This window comes from Schistocerca serialis, chromosome 11 (genome assembly GCF_023864345.2).
Source record: "Schistocerca serialis cubense isolate TAMUIC-IGC-003099 chromosome 11, iqSchSeri2.2, whole genome shotgun sequence".
NCBI lineage: Eukaryota > Metazoa > Arthropoda > Insecta > Orthoptera > Acrididae > Schistocerca > Schistocerca serialis.
The window spans coordinates 187,645,422-187,662,532 of record NC_064648.1 but is presented as its reverse complement, the minus strand read 5'-3'; the positions used below and the strand labels follow the sequence as shown (position 1 = coordinate 187,662,532).

At 40.6% G+C, this 17,111-nt stretch overlaps 2 protein-coding genes across 2 annotated transcripts in view; both read right to left on the bottom strand.

The window, feature by feature from the left end:
• Positions 1-17,111, bottom strand: part of LOC126427210 (serine/arginine repetitive matrix protein 2-like) — a 328,833-nt gene that overhangs the window by 300,019 nt on the left and 11,703 nt on the right. The gene's annotated exons all lie outside the window — the stretch shown is intronic.
• Positions 1-17,111, bottom strand: part of LOC126427211 (E3 ubiquitin-protein ligase SIAH1-like) — a 68,311-nt gene that overhangs the window by 39,697 nt on the left and 11,503 nt on the right. The window contains exon 2 of the mRNA XM_050089445.1: positions 8,926-9,246. Within this exon, the coding sequence (XP_049945402.1) occupies positions 8,926-9,246 (321 nt within the window). The remainder of the gene's footprint in view (positions 1-8,925; positions 9,247-17,111) is intronic.

The window sequence follows — 17,111 nt, the reverse complement described above, 5'->3', positions numbered from 1 at the left end:
CCCTTATTTGATTTTTTATTTATAACCCTGTATCCACCTGACCAAAAGTCTTGTTCCTCCTGCCACCGAACTTCACAATTCCCACTATATCTAACTTTAACCTATCTATTTCCGTTTTTAAATTTTCTAACCTACCTGCCCAATTAAGGGATCTGACATTCCACGTTCTGATCTGTAGAACGCCAGTTTTCTTTCTCCTGATAACAACATCCTCTTGAGTAGTCCCCGCCTGGAGATCCGAATGGGGGACTATTTTACCTCCAGAATATTTTACCCAAGAGGACGCCATCATCATTTAATCATACAGTAAGCTGCATGCCCTCAGGAAAAATGACAACTGTAGTTTCCCCTTGCTTTCAGCCGTTCTCAGCACCACAACAGCAAGGCCGTTTTGGGTAGTGTTACAGGGCCAGATCAGTCAATCATCCAGACTATTGCTCCTACAACTACTGAGAAGGCTGCTGCCCCTCTTCAGGAACCACGCGTTTGTCTGGCCTCTCAGCAGATACCCCTCCGTTGTGGTTGCACCTACGGTACAGCCATCTGTATCGTTGAGGCACGCAAGCCTCCCCACCTACGGCAAGGTCCATGGTTCCTGGGGTGGGGAGGGGAGTGGGAGGGGGTCCCATATGTATCACAGGAATTTTTTTCTAGTTTTGACGAATATTATAGAGGGAAACATTCCACGTGGGAAAAATATATCTAAAAACAAAGATGATGTAACTTACCAAACGAAAGCGTTGGTATGTTGATAGACACACAAACAAACACAAACATACACACAAAATTCAAGTTTTCGCAACCCACGGTTGCTTCATCAGGAAAGAGGGAAGGAGAGGGAAAGACGAAAGGATATGGGAAGGGAGAGGGTAAGGAGTCATTCCAATCCCGGGAGTGGAAAGACTTACCTTAGGGGGAAAAAGGGACAGGTGCGAGTGTATACCTGTCCTTTCCCCCCCCCCCCCTCCCCCCCCCCCCCCCCCCAAGGTAAGTCTTTCCACTCCTGGGATTGGAATGACTCCTTACCCTCTCCCTTAAAACCCACATCCTTTCGTCTTTCCCTCTCCTTCCCTCTTTCCTGATGAAGCAACCGTGGGTTGCGAAAACTTGAATTTTGTGTGTGTGTGTGTGTGTGTTTATTTGTGTGTCTATCAACAAACCAACACTTTTGTTTGGTAAGTTACATCATCTTTGTTTATAAAAAATCCTGTACTGTCAGATCTTGGTAAGGTATCAAACTGGTGCAAACACTGATAACTTGCTTCAAATATTAGCAATGCAAAATTGTGCGCGCCACAAAACAAAAACAGTATGGTATTCTATAACAACAATACCATAAATCACAATCAAAATACGTTAACTCAAACGAATACTTGATAGCAACAACTTGTGGAGGTAGAAAATGGAACTATTACAGTCATAGGTAACGCAGGTGTCAGACTTTGGTTCACTGGTAGCATACTGGGAAAATGCAGTCAGTCTCTAAAGGAGAATTGCTACAAAATACTATTGCAACAGATCCTAGAATTTAGACTCATACCAAATAGGATATACACGAGATATTTGATGTATATGAAGAAGGGCAGCACAAATAGTCACAGGTTTATGTGACCCCACAGACACAGAAAAATTAAACTTGCAACTTTCAAAGGTAGGCCCAACCTATCCTGAGACAGCCCACTTACAGTGTTTCAAGAACTACTATCAAGCGAAGAATCTTCAAACGTCCAACAGCCTACTATGCACAAGGGTGGTTTGATAAGACTGGTAAATTTCCACGAAAGGCTGAAACATTTTGGTTGAGCCTTTACAGTTAGGAAGCTTGATTATTTCAAGGATCATATAGAGAAGTTCAGCAATGTACATCACAGAGTTCATTGTTGACAGCCATCTGAATTGGTCAGTGAGTTAACTGTGATAGAAAATGGGAGATAATAAGAGTTTTGCACCGTCATTAAATATTTTCATTTGTAGTGTTGGACTGCTGCACAAATCAAAACAGAACTGTATGAAGTTCAGGCAGGCTCGGCACCATCACTGGAGTCCATTTTTTACTCCTGAATAAATGAATTTAAAAATGATCAGACAAGCACTGAAGACGAAGTGCACTCCAGCCTTCCAACTGAAGTCACCACAAAGGAAACCATTTGCGAACTCTATGACATGGTAATGCAAGACTACTGAATAAACGTTCTTGAGACTGGCAAGACTGTAGGCATCTCAAATGAGTGAATGCATAACATCCTACATGGGGAATTGTCTACGATGGTGACGTGTGCAAGGTTGGTGCTACAATTGCTCTCAGTCGAGCAAAAGCACATCTGGCACAACATTTCGACACAATGTCTGGCAATGTTTAATCTTGATCCGCAAGACATTTTGGTCCAATTTGTGACCACTGATGAAGCCTGGGTCCATCATTAAACACCGGAGTCAAAATGGAAGTCAAAACAGTGGGCAAAGGTTGATGAAAATGCATGAAAGAAGGCAAAGACTATTTTGTCAGCTGCTAACGTGATGGCTACTGTTTTTTGGCATTACCAAGCAATAATCCTCATAGATTACACGGAAAAAGGCAGAACCATAAGTGGACCTTATTACACTTCACAGCTGGATCATTTGTAACTCTGCATTCGCTGAAGAAAGACCAAGGTCAGTACACAAAAAGTGCTCAGTCACCAGGATAGGACATCATCCTACACATCAGCAATAACAATTGCAGAAGTGCATGAACTGGGCTTTGAATCCGATCCTCATCCACCCTATTCACCTCACTTAGCCCCAAGTGAGTTCTTTCTGTTCCCCAACTTAAAACTTAGGTTTGCTGGGAGGAAGGAAATGATAGCTGCAATCAACGAGTGTTTTGTAGGGTTTGACACGATCTAATTTTGTTTTTCCAAAGGGATGCAAATGATAATTGAAACCTTCAGCTGCTGACAGGTGTTGTTGATATACCTTGATGGGGACAGCTGAAAATGTGTGGCCAGACCGGAACTCGAAACCAGGATCTCCCGCTTACATGGCAGACGCTCAATCCATCTGAGCCACCGAGGACTCAGATGAATAGCGCGACTGCAGGGACTTATCCCTTGCACGCTTCCCGTGAGACCCACATTCCCAACTGTTCACAATTCTACATATGTAATCTACCTAATAGATACACTGGAGGATCGCTGGACCCAGTGTATACCTGTCAAAGGGGACTATGTCGAGAAGTAAAGCGAGTTATTTATGAAACAAACATTTTTCCTTGCTTTTTTAGCAGACTTACCAAATCACCCTCGTACATCACCCGTACCGATCGCGAAGATGTAATCAAACTAATACAACATGTGCAGATGCGTTAATGTGCAAACACACTTCATCTGCAAATGGGAAGAAATCCTAACATTTGCTGCAGGTGATGTGTGCCTTCCGCTGCGCAGTTGAACGTGATCTCCGGAGTATAAATGTAGATATAACCAAACACAGCTATTATGTCATACTTCAAGCAGTCCGAGTGTGGGGTTCCCAAAAACAAAGTTTAGTTTTATTACATTGCTTATGGTGTTAAGTCTCCATGGTGGTCTAGCAATCAAACCTGTAGACTCTGGCCCTGGAGGTCTTGCGTTCAATCTCTCAAAGGAGAGCAGACTACTACTAATTGCAGTCCCTCCAGGACGGCCTCAGGTCCACTCTAACTGCTACCAAACGAATACCAGTGACCTTTCTCAGGGGTATAAGCTGACCAGGGCAGTGGGCTTGCCACCCTCCCCTCCTAGTGCCCCAGCATAGAAAGGCTGCACTCCACAGGCCAATAGCCCCGTCACAGGCTAGTGCCACATACTTTTTTTTTTTTTTTTTTTTTTATGCGGTACTTGTAAAATATTTGAACCTTCAGACAGTTCCCACAGTCCACAACAGGAACACACACACTGTATCAGCCGTAGGGATTGCCTACTTGCAAATCGCTAATTTCACAGGTCGAGAAAGAATGTGTCACACCAAAATTTTAAAATATGTGAAAAAATATATGTTGAGGTTCCATATGACAGCTATCAAAAAATAAAATATTTCAATTTTCTGTCGACTGGTTAAAATGTTACAGACTTACCTAATGGATGGTATCTGTGACAATTTCTTATTGAAAGGGAAAATAAAGAAATTGTAATTAAAAAAGTAAAATTTATAGAGATCTAATTATTTTTTAAATTAAAACCTCGTTCACAATATTATCAGACACACACACACACACACACACACACACACACACACACACACAAACTTCTGAGCTGTCTTTTCATCTCTAATTTGGGAAAAAATACCAAACTTTTTGCAAAATTCTGTTTTGCAAAAATGAACAATCATAGGATGTTAATCGTCTTGAGAAATTATACTGTGGAAACTCACCTAACTGTCAGAAATAACACTAATGCCTTAACTTACACGAGGGTCATTCATTCAATAAGTAATGCAATACTTTTTTTCTGAGAGCATGATGGCTATGTTTGAGACTCTGATACACCACATTATTCCTTACTACCTCAGCTACAAAATCTTATTTTTTAACGTAATCTGTGTTCAATGCAACGGTCTTACACCCCCTACTGCGAGGGCCTGTATGCTCACACGGTACCACACCACTGGTCAATGCTGAAGCCGTCTTGCTGTGTCAGCACCTCCCAACCACCCACATACTGCTTCCACACAGATGGCCCACCATCACTGCTCTTTACGGTCTTCTGTTAGGCAGCGAGGAGCCCAGCAGCCACACAGCTTTTGAGTGCCCCCAACTAGTGGACGATTTTGTCAGCACTACCGACAGATATGTCCAGTCTAGCAGCGAGGTTATCCACTCTGATCCATCTATCGCCTCAAATGGGAGTGTCTGCACTTTCCAACACTGCAGGAGTCACAGCGTGTGCAGCTGGCCAGTGCACAGGAGATCAGATACATTTGTGTACCGTATTTACTCGAATCTAAGCCGCACTCAAATCTAAGCTGCACCTGAAAAATGAGACTCTCAATTCAAGGGGAGAGTAAAGTTTTAGGCCGCATCTCCAAATTGAAAAAGTTGGTCCATTGTAATACGAGACACAATTTACGTTGAATGAATGACGATACAGCTATAGTACCTCGGTTCGAGTCTTAAGCTTAGCAGTTAAGCTTTACCAGGTAGCCATTGCTATGCGTCAGGCACTCCATCCGTGTTTATTCGGGTACCCTGCCTTTTTCACATGGTTGGTCTGGTTTGAATTGATTGCTTATTTTTCTTCAATTTGATAAGTGCCGTTGTCTTTGTTATAGGGGTTTACATCACTCTAAGCTGAAAATGCATTACTGTATTGTGCCATGCATTGTTTGTCGCTTTCTAATAAAGAGTGTTTACGCCGGCCTGTCGCCGCTCGCCGCACGGCTTGCTTTTGTGCACGGTACCGCCGCTTACAAGAAATAAATAAAAAAAATAAAAAAGAGGAATCGTCTCAATAGCGAAATAATGGCAAGAGACTGCTATTTGTTGTTACTTACACTTCTGCTTTGTTTGATAATGATCAACAAGAACCAAATAATAAACTGCGTATGACAGAAGAGGTTCTGAACGAGAGTTTAGCAAAAATTTTTCTCCATTTGAAAATCTTTGCAGACGCCTCTTTAGTACATTACATTCTGTACAAAAATTAGAGTCATCTTAGATTTAAAAATCTAGTCAACTGCCGTGCTTCATTTCTGACTGTACCACTATTAGGCATAAGAGTAATACGAATAAAAATATGACATTATATGTATATTCTTCTGCGTTTGCTGTTGTCTCACTCTAGTTTCGTAGTTTATTAGGCAGACAGGATTTAATGAGATAGCAGCAAACATGAAAGAACACATGGCAAAATGTTTATATTCGTATTATTCCTATGGTGAAGAGAATAATGCATGTGATTCACAATTCATAAAAGTTCCTATTAGGAACCATCTCTTCTCACAGGTAGGAAAGAATTCAGAACATAGAGTTGGTCATATTAACAAACACCCCAAACAGTCTTGCCAGTCCGATTTTCGTAGTACATTGAAATTCTGCTACATTCAAAGATGAACAATACGGAATTTGTATTTACTTCATTGGACAATGTATGAAAATGCAGTGGTCGAAACTTGGGGCGGAGAAGAAAGCTAATCTTCCACCTTTTTTTCTTTAAATTTATTTACTGATGCAGAGGTTTTGGCGCCAGTATTTATCTTTGTGCCTGCAAAGCATGCCTGTGTAGCGCTACATATACTCGACGGCAGAAGTTAATTGTGGCGGCACTTACCAACATTTCTCAGAACTTCCACTACTTTGCACACGATTCTAGGCCGCAGGTGGTCTTTTGGATTACAAAAACCGGAAAAAAAAGTGCGGCTTAGATTCGAGTAAATATGGTAAACTTGCAATGATGACAGACACCTTGTCCAATGACTCATTAAGCTTTTGTTCTCAGCCAGGTCTCTCAACATTCTGCAAGCACCAACGAATATCTACAATTCTCTGGTTTTCTGCGAAAAGAAACTCAATGACATCTCACTGCTTGGAACACACCTCCATTACAGACATAAAGGCTACATATAGTGCCACCACCTACCGAATTTCATGAAACTATAGGGCCTGCAATTGGAATATACCACTATGTCCCACAATAAGTTCCATATTTTTTCAAGCAAAACTGGCTGAGAAAAAGTGTGTTCCATTACTTATTTGAGCACCCGTCAAATTTTTTCATAAAAATGAGAGAAATTTTTGGATTCTTTATGATTTATAAATCTTTTCTGAATATTCAAAAAATTGCATGGGATATTATTTGGTGATCATACTCATAATAGGTACAATCAGCATGGCAATATTTCTGCTGTGCAAAATGCAACAAATTTTTAAGTTAGACCTATCATAAAAAAAAAACAAAAAAACAAAAAAAAAAAAAAAAAAACCCAATTTAAAAGGTTTGCTGCCAGCAAGTGAAAGTAATACAAAATTGGTATTTCTGAGTGAAAATAACTATGTTTTACAGCGCTACAAGTGTGTGGGAAAAACAACTGTTGGTTTTCTTCAAGCTTTCTATAACAAAGAAAATGCATGTCAGTTTTATGTGTCTTTCTGTTTGCTATATATTTCATAAATTTTTACTCTCTCCTGAGTTTACTTCTTTTTGGCATTCCATGAACTGTAATTGTCTACTGTGGTTCGAACTTTGAAATACTAGGTGGAGAGTCTCTACACTTAACTAGACCGTCAGTTAATTGTCCATTTTCTTACTCTGGGTGAATAATTCAACTACCATACAGTAAGTTTGCTGAAAGGGACTCACACTAACAGTCAACACTACACTGCATTTGTTTTTTCATCTGCACCTATTTGAAATTGTGTAGCCAGGCCTGATTTGCATGTGGACAAGGATAACCAACAAGAACAGCACTTTGGAAATAGGAACACCCGTTGATCAGCATTTTCTTAAGAGGAACAGGGACTTCTTAGACATATTATAGGTTGCAGTAATTATGCAAAACCTGCAACAAATGCAAAAACTAACAATGTTCTTGGAGAAAATCCCTGACCACTTGCAGCAACCACAAGAGAGAACATGGAAAATTAACATAGGTCTGCGACAACACCACGGATACGGATACTGCCATTCAAATTACAAGTTTTTGTGACTTTTTATACAGCTTGTAACTCTGGCAAACCACAAATTTAATCAAGTATTTTTAGAACAATATTCTCAACAAACAAACAATATTAATTATAACCCTCCAACTGTGGGCAATTTTCCAATTTTTCCATACAAAAGTGGGGTGCATTTTTATTTGGTAATTAGAATAGTGATAAGGATAGAATTATAGCAATGCAACAAGAAAACCAAAAACTCATTTTAGAGTTGATTTTTAATTGACATGCAGGAAACGTGTCATTCAATGTTATAAAAGCAGAATAAACTTATTGATAAATTTTCTGAGTATTGTGTATCTTAAAGCAAGGCTCCACACACAAGCTGGGGAATGTGGTCACAAAGCTGCTGCCACATTTTAAGTACATGAGAGACTGGAAGAAGTGAGAAACAACACCTGCTGTTTCAAGCAGGAAAATGGTAACCTTCAATGTTCCAGTGCAACAGAAAAAGATTTGATAAAATAGCAGCCTGTGTTCCAGAGCAACGCAAAAATATTTGAAAGGAAAGTTACATCTTCCGACTTGTGAATAGAGTAGAAATTACTTCTGATGCGATAATTGTGGACCCCGCAAAATTATCTGGAAAGAGTTTAACGCCCACATCAGTGTTGCCCGTGGCTGGAGAGTTAATTCGGAACGGGTGAATATGAATTTCATTCATATGTGACAAATGTACCAGATGCCACCTGTTGGCAGTTGCAATGAGCTGTATGCAAATAATGTGGATTCTGCCAAACCACTATTTCATCCTGTGATATAGCATGTCAATTTTGCTAGTACGTTGGATGAATTACTCTTGTAGCTGATTCAATCAGGTACCTTCTGGTACATTTCATGTCTGGTGGTATAGTGTAAAGCAATGCTGCATTTTTTAAAGTATTTGTTAGTAAGTTATTTTTCCTTTAGCTACGGATCTGAGGACAGTGCCCACTGAACTGATACCAGCAATTTAAAAACATTAAAGCAATCAAGATTGACAATAAAAATATATTAACACTCTTTCCATCCAGTAAGTATCTCCTGACCCACTATTCTGGGTGAATTTTCTGAAATCTAACCCTTTTCCTAGACTTCTCCGAAAGCTTGCCTAATTATAACATTATTTTATGAATATGTTCTGCTGCCGCTTGGCGAACAGGTTTTTTACCTATTTGAATACAACAAAAATACACTGTTTTACAACAAATAACACAAATATTCGATCTGACTCAGACAATCCAAGCATAAGGTAGCTGGGGTTGTGTGAGCATTACCTGCTTCTCGAGCACCAGCATGAAGTGGTGTCCGAAGCAAGACTGCATCATGACCCAGTCGACGGCCCCGGGCAGGCCGATATCTGTGGCGAGGAAGACGATGTCCTCACCCTGCAGCGTCGTGATCGACTTGTGTGACGTCACCAGGTGTGGCATCACCGCGTCCAGTGCACCCTGCCACTTGCACGAGGCACCCGGGCAGGGACAGCCGTATGGCCGGAACTCGCACCCCTCCTCGTGGTCGCCCTTCTCAGAGTGCAGCAGCGCCGCCTGGCATCCTGTCGTCTGATAGCGGCACGGAAATGTCACCGTCGATGCCACCTGCGGGCACCGGCACTCTGTTTCTCTTAACTGCCGACACACGACGGCAATTGAAGTCAAAGTACAAGTAAAACGTCACCCCGGCCACTACGGAATGCTTTCCACTACAGATAATGTTCGTCGAACATCTTTGGGTGGCAGGCAATTGAGACTTTGCCGAGTGTTTGGTAGATGAGACAATGTGCTACTGAAACTATTTTCCTGTGTACGAAAGCACTCAGCAACATTCTAGACACCTGTCACCTGAAGACATTCCACGAACACAACAAACAGTAAAAATTATAGCTTAACAACGAAAGATATGGTGTTTTACATATACCTCAAAATAGTAACATTTGTGGCAGCACAGCATAAAACTTGCTTAAAATTGTCTAATATGTGCCATGCAAACTTATTCAGCTCATTTGGAAAACTGATGCATTACCAGACACCAGTCATTTGTCCAACATATGAGAAACGAAGAAAGATAGACCACTGTTGCTACCGAGGCATCAGCTTTCTTAACGTGGTAAACCAGATTCTTTCTATAATTAGTTTAGAACAGCTAAAAGCATTTGCAGAAAATATAACTGGAGAATATCTGATTGGACTCTGTCCACAGCATTCAGCTACTAACAATGCTTTTGCTCTTATTCAAATTCTTGAGAAATATCGAGAAAGTGACAGTCCAGTTAACGTTCACAACTTTTCGAAGAACTTATGACAGTATTTATCAAGATAGCTTCTATAAAACCTTGAAGGATTTGCAAATCCCAAATAAACTCTCTGTAATATTTAGAGTATGCAATAGTGAATCGAGCAATATTACGGACTGAAGTAGCATACTTCCAATCTTTCTCCACAAGAACTAGATTAAGACAGGGAGGTGCATCATCGTGTGTACTGTTTACTCTCACTACAGAGGAAATCCAAACAGGAAATTTGGAGAGGGTAATGGGCTACAAAAGAAAACTGGCAGGATTCAGATATTTGTTTCACACAGACGATACAGACTTAGAAAGTGAGGGAGATCTCTGTGAGATGCACAAAAGGGTCACTACAGTAGCAAGTAATGCAGGACTTCCTGTCAATAAACAGAACCAACGCAAATAGACAGAACTAAATACGCGCAACAGCACTTCACAGTTTATGATGACATGTTCAGGCTGCTGATCAGTTGTTCAAGTATCTGGGAAGATGGTACAGTTGTTATATTCAAATACCCTTTGGTGTAACTGAAAGAATTCCTATGGCTCCTTATGTCTATATTCCTTCAGAGATAAAGTCTACAGCCACAACACATTTGGCAAATATGAAATCTGCAATGCCACTACACACCCCACTGTCCTCTATGGTGCACAAAGTTGGACACTAAATAACAGGGTGATGCAGAAGCTTTTAACATTTGAAAGAAATGTGACAAAGAGAACCTAGTGCCCAGTAACTGAAATACACTCCAAGACTAAAAAATGATGCACCACACAGAAATTACCTGAATTGGATGGAATTCGGTACAAGTGATGTAAACGTACAGACAAACAAATGATTACAAGTTCAGGAAAACTGAGTGATTTATTCAAGAGAAAGAGCTTCACAAATCAAGCCCAAATTCTGTCCAACTTGTGCATTAGATCATCAAAATCCCGACCTAGTTGGAGGGCCCTGTCATAATGGTTCAAATGTTCTCAATTGGGGAAAGATCTGGAAACCCTGTTAGGCAAGGTAGGGTTTGGCAAGTACAAAGACTAGAAGCAGAATCTTTCGCCGTGTGTGATCAGGCATTATCTTGCTTAAATGTAAGTCCAGAATAGCTTGGCGTGAAGGGGAATAAAACAGGGCGTAGAATACTGTTGATGTATTGCTATGCTGTAAGAGTGCTGAGGATGACAACCAAATGGGCCCTTCTATGAAATGAAATGGCACCCCGGACTATCAGTCTTGGTTGTTGGATAGTAAAGTGGGTGACAGACAGGCTGGTATACCCAGACAGGTTTTAACTGGTCATCAGAGCTCAATTCAAAGTGGGACTCATTACTGAAGACAATTCTGCTCCAGTCAATGGTATTACAGGTCTAAGACGTGTCTTGAGATTCCCCAGACAGTGGAGGGATACCAACCAGACTGTTGTACGCCATACGGCCTGACAACAGGATGTGATGGTCTGGGGTACCATTTCTTTCCACTGCAGCACCCCTTTGGTTTTCATCCATGACCCCATCACAACAATGTGGTGCATCAAAGATATTCTATGCCCTATTTTGTTGCCCTGCACTGAAAGCGATACTCAGCTTATATTTCTGCAAGACAATGCCCATCTGCACACATTGGGAGTTTCTAATGCGTTTTTTCATGCTTGCCAAACCCTACCTTTGCCAGCAAGGTTGCCAGATCTCTCCCCAATTGAGAATGTCTGGAGCATTATGGAGCCCTCCAACCACCTCGGGATTTTGACTAATGCACCAACTGGCCAAAATTCGGTATCATGTCCTTCAGGAATACATCTAACAACTATAAGTCAATACCAAGTCAAATAACTGCTTGCATAAGGACCAGACATGTAACATTCCATTATTGACTTGCTCATTTTGTAAAGGTCTTTCTCTTGAATGAATCATCCAATTTTTCTGACACTGTAATCATTTGTTTGTACATTTACATCACCCCTACTGACTTCCGTTCCATTAGGATCATTCCTTAATGTTGAGTCTCTTTTTGTCAAAGTGTACTTTGACAACAAGGAAGAAAACTAAAATTTATACGATCACGAACCAACCCAATGTTTTATAATACCGAGAGATCAGACAAGTCTAATGGGCAAATCACATCACCTGTATGCCAGAGGCCCAATTTACTAAACAAGCTTTCATTCTTGACACTACAACAAAAATAATACTGGGGAGGCCAAGAAATAGAATGGAAAGATGACAAAGAAAGGCGCAGAGGCTTTGAATACAGTCAATCGGGAGGAAACAGTAAAGGACAGAGCGCAGTGGACACAGACTATTGACACACGACATGTTCTATAGGGACAGTGAGCACTGAATAAGTAGGTAAATAAGTAAGTGATTTACAAGCTGACAGAATGCCACCTTCAAGCCAGGTGACAAAGGAAAGTCAGGCTTCTGTGACTATTGTAAGATATTTACATTATGGTTCACTTGCCCAATCAAGAACCTCCACGTAACTGTGAGCCGTGTGCTAAAGCAGTGTTTTGTGTCTGTCTTCTCCTACCCAGACAGAGTCACGTGCTACTCAAGTCACACACACAAGACATATCTGCCTTATTGACACAAATCTATATGGCGGAGGTTTAACCCTTCAAAAAGTTTGTTGTTATTGTTGTGCTCTTCAGTCCTGAGACTGGTTTGATGCAGCTCTCCATGCTACCCTATCCTGTACAAGCTGCTACATCTCCCAGTACTTACTGCAACCTGCATCCTTCTGAATCTGCATAGTTTATTCACCTCTTTGTCTCTCTCTACGATTTTTACACTCCACGCTGCCCTCCAACGCTAAATTTGTGATCCCTTGATGCCTCAGAACAAGTCCAACCAACCGGTTCCTCCTTCTTGTCAAGTTGTGCCACAAACTCCTCCCCAATTCTATTCAATACCTCCTCATTAGTTTTGTGATCTACCCATCTAATCTTCAACATTCTTCTGTAGCACCACATTTCGAAAGCTTCTATTCTCTTCTTGTCCAAACTATTTATCTTCCATGTTTCACTTGCATACATGGCCACACTCCATACAAATACTTTCAGAAACGACTTCCTGACACTTAAATCTATACTCGATGTTAACAATTTCTCTTCTTCAGAAACACTTTCCTTGCCCTTGCCATTGCCAGTCTATATTTTATATCCTCTCTACTTCGACCATCATCAGTTATTTTGCTCCCCAAATAGAAAAACTCCTTTACTACTTTAAGTGTCTCATTTCCTAATCTAATACTCTCAACATCACCTGAGTTAATTCGACTACATTCCATTATCCTCGTTTTGCTTTTGTTGATGTTCATCTCACATCCTCCTTTCAAGACACTGTCCATTCCGTTCAACTGCACTTCCAAGTCCTTTGCTGTCTCTGACAGAATTATAATGTCATCGGCGAACCTCAAAGTTTTTATTTCTTCTCCATGGATTTCAATATCTACTCTGAATTTTTCTTCTGTTTACTTTACTGCTTGCTCAATATACAGATTGAATAACATTGGGAAGAGGCTACAAAACCTTGTCTCACTCCCTTCCCAACCACTGCTTCCCTTTCATGCACCTCGACTTTTATAACTGCCATCTGGTTTCTGTACAAACTGTAAATAGCCTTTCGCTCCCTGTATTTTACCCCTGCCACCTTTAGAATTTGAAAGAGAGTATTCCAGTCAACATCGTAAAAAAGCTTTCTCTAAGTCTACAAATGCTAGAAACGTAGGTTTGCGATTCCATAATCTTTCTTCTAAGGTAAGTCGTAAGGTCAGTATTGCCTCACATGTTCCAATATTTCTACGGAATCCAAACTGACCTTCCCCGACGTTGGCTTCTACCAGTTTTTCCATTCGTCTGTAAAGAAATCGTGTTAGTATTTTGCAGCTGTGGCTTATTAAACTGATAGTTCGGTAATTTTCACATCTGTCAACACCTGCTTTCTTTGGGATTGGAATTATTATATTCTTCTAGATAGTAGAGGGTATCAGATAGATTATATAATGGTAAGACAGAGATTTAGGAACCAGGTCCTAAATTGTAACACATTTCCAGGGACAGATGTGGACTGTGACCACAATCTATTGGTTATGAACTGTAGATTAAAACTGAAGAAACTGCAAAAGGGTGGGAATTTAAGGAGATGGGACCTGGATAAACAGACTAAACCAGAGGTTGTACAGAGTTTCAGGGAGAGCATAAGGGAACAATTGGCAGGAATGGGGGAAAGAAGTACAGTAGAAGAAGAATGGGTAGCTCTGAGGGATGAAGCAGTGAAGGCAGCAGAGGATCAAGTAGGTAAAAAGACAAGGCTAGTAGAAATCATTGTGTAACAGCAGAAATATTGAATTTAATTGATGAAAGGAGAAAATATAAAAATGCAGTAAATGAAGCAGGCAAAAAGGAACACAAACGTCTCAAAAATTAGATCGACAGAAAGTGCAAAATGGCTAAGCAGGGATGGCTAGAGGACAAATGTAAGGATCTCACTAGGGGTAAGATAGATACTGCCTACAGGAAAATTGAAGAGACCTTTGGAGAAAAGAGAATTACTTGTATGAATATCAAGAGCTCAGATGGAAACTCAGTTCTAAGCAAAGAAGGGAAAGCAGAAAGGTGGAAGGAGTATATAGAGAGTCTATACAAAGGCGATGTACCGTACTTGAGGACAACATTATGGAAGTGGAAGAGGATGTAGATGAAGATGAAATGGGAGATACAATACTGTTACCCAAGGATTTCTACTAGCCCTCGTCTTTTTATCTACTTGATCCTCTGCTGCCTTCACTATTTCATTCCTGAAAGCTACCCATTCTTCTTCTACTGTATTTCTTTCCCCCATTCCTGTCAATTGTTCCCTTATGCTCTCTCTGAAGCTCTGTACAACCTCTGGTTTAGTCAGTTTATCCAGGTCCCATCTCCTTAAATTCCCACCTTTTTGCAGTTTCTTCAGTTTTAATCTACAGTTCATTACCAATAGATTGTGGTCACAGTCCACATCTGTCCCTGCAAATGTGTTACAATTTAAAACCTGATTCCTAAATCTCTGTCTTACCATTATATAATCTATCTGATACCTTCTAGTATCTCCGGGATTCTTCCATGTATAGAACCTTCTTTTATGATTCTTGAACCATGTGTTACCTATGATTAAGTTATGCTCTGTGTTAAATTCTATCAGACGGCTTCCTCTTTCATTTCTTACCCCCAATCCATATTTACCTACTATGTTTCCTTCCCTCCCTTTTCCTACTCTCGAATTCCAGCCACCCATGACTATTAAATTTTTGTCTTCCTTCACTACCTGAATAATTTCTTTTATCTCATCATACATTTCATCAATTTCTTCATCATCTGCAGAGCTAGCTGGCATATAAACCTGTACTACTGTGGTAGGCGTGGGCTTCGTGTCTGTCTTGGCCACAATAATGCGTTCACCTATGCTGTTTGTAGTAGCTTACCCACACTCCTATTTTTTATTCATTATTAAACCTACTCCTGCATTACCCCTATTTGAGTTTGTATTTACAACCCTGTGTTCACCTGACCAAAAGTCTTGTTCCTCCTGCCACCAAACTTCACTAATTCCCACTTTATCTAACTTTAACCTATCCATTTTCCTTTTTAAATTTTCTAACCTACCTGCCCGATTAAGGAATCTGACATTCCACACTCCGATCCGTAGAATGCCAGTTTTCTTTCTCCTGATAACAACATCCTCTTGGGTAGTCCCCACCCGGAGATCCAAATGGGGGGCTATTTTACCTCCGGAATATTTTACCCAAGAGGATGCCACCATCATTTAACCATACTGTAAAGCTGCATGCCCTCGGGAAAAATTACGGCTGTAGTTTCCACTTGCTTTCAGGCATTCGCAGTACCAGCACAGCAAGGCCGTTTTGGTTAGTGTCACAAGGCCAGATCAGTCAATCATCCAGACTGTTGCCCCTGCAACTACTGAAAAGGCTGCTGCCCCTCTTCAGGAACCACACGTTTGTCTGGTCTCTCAACAGATAACCCTTCGTTGTGGTTGCACCTACGGTACGGCCATCTTTATCGCTGAGGCACGCAAGCCTCCCCGACAACAGCAAGGTCCATGGTTCATGGTTCAAAAAGTTTAGTGTAAATTAAAATAAATTGTGGCTGTAGTGCGATCAAAATTATTTGACAGCTGATATCTATCACTTGCTGCTACAGTGTAGTCACAATCGCTGCCAGCTACCGTGCACCACGCTAACAGGTGCCACGCAAACAAAGTGGGCCACTTCACTTAAAAAATGCCGTTAATGTGTAACATGGAGAAATGTTGGAAGAACCGGCTGTGAGGTATGATTGAGAAGGCAGATGTTCTGTAGGCAGCTCATTTAAATGACCAATGACTGAACTGCAGCAGACCAAATTTCATTAAATTTGAGTCCGAACTTAACCACAACCTCGTGATGTGCAATGTATCTGAGAAAACTGTTTTCAACAATTTGTGGCAGAGCGAAAGTCACAATCACTTTGTTAATGGCTAACTTCTATGAGCAAATTCAAAACAGAAAAAAATCTGCTTCAGCAGTAAACGAAAACTAATTTCTCACTGTACTTTGTTATCTAAAACTATCCTCACACTGGCTACATAGGTTGCCACATTACCAAGCAATTAGCAGGCCTGGTTGGTACTTTGTTGCAGATTATAGGCGACACAAGCAGATTTGAAACGAAAGAAGAATGATAGGAAGAAAAATTAAGAGCAAGTAAAAAGTTAATATTATGATTAAAATGATCCAGAAAAGCACCAGAAATAAAAAAATAACTTTAAGCCAATTAATGACCAAAACTAATACTAAAAGATGTCTTTTCATTAGATTTAGAAAAATAAAAAATATAAATGCATTAGATGGGATTCAAAGCTAAGACCTTCCATATGTCAGGTTTACATGCTAATTGCTGCTCCATACAATCACTCTGCAGAAAGTTATTATATTGATGACTCTGGTAACCCAGTTGCAATGATTAACGGCAGCCTTCAAAAACTCAGTTTCACCCAACGCTGTCCAAAACTTCTATAATGAAAGAAGTTATCTCTCTCTTTCTCTCAAGTGTGTGTGTGGTGAACTACATTATTTCAGAGTGGCACGAGTGAATGCAACGTCAAGAATATAGACATTATGAATGTGCAAACTTGTTGAGCACATGCTGC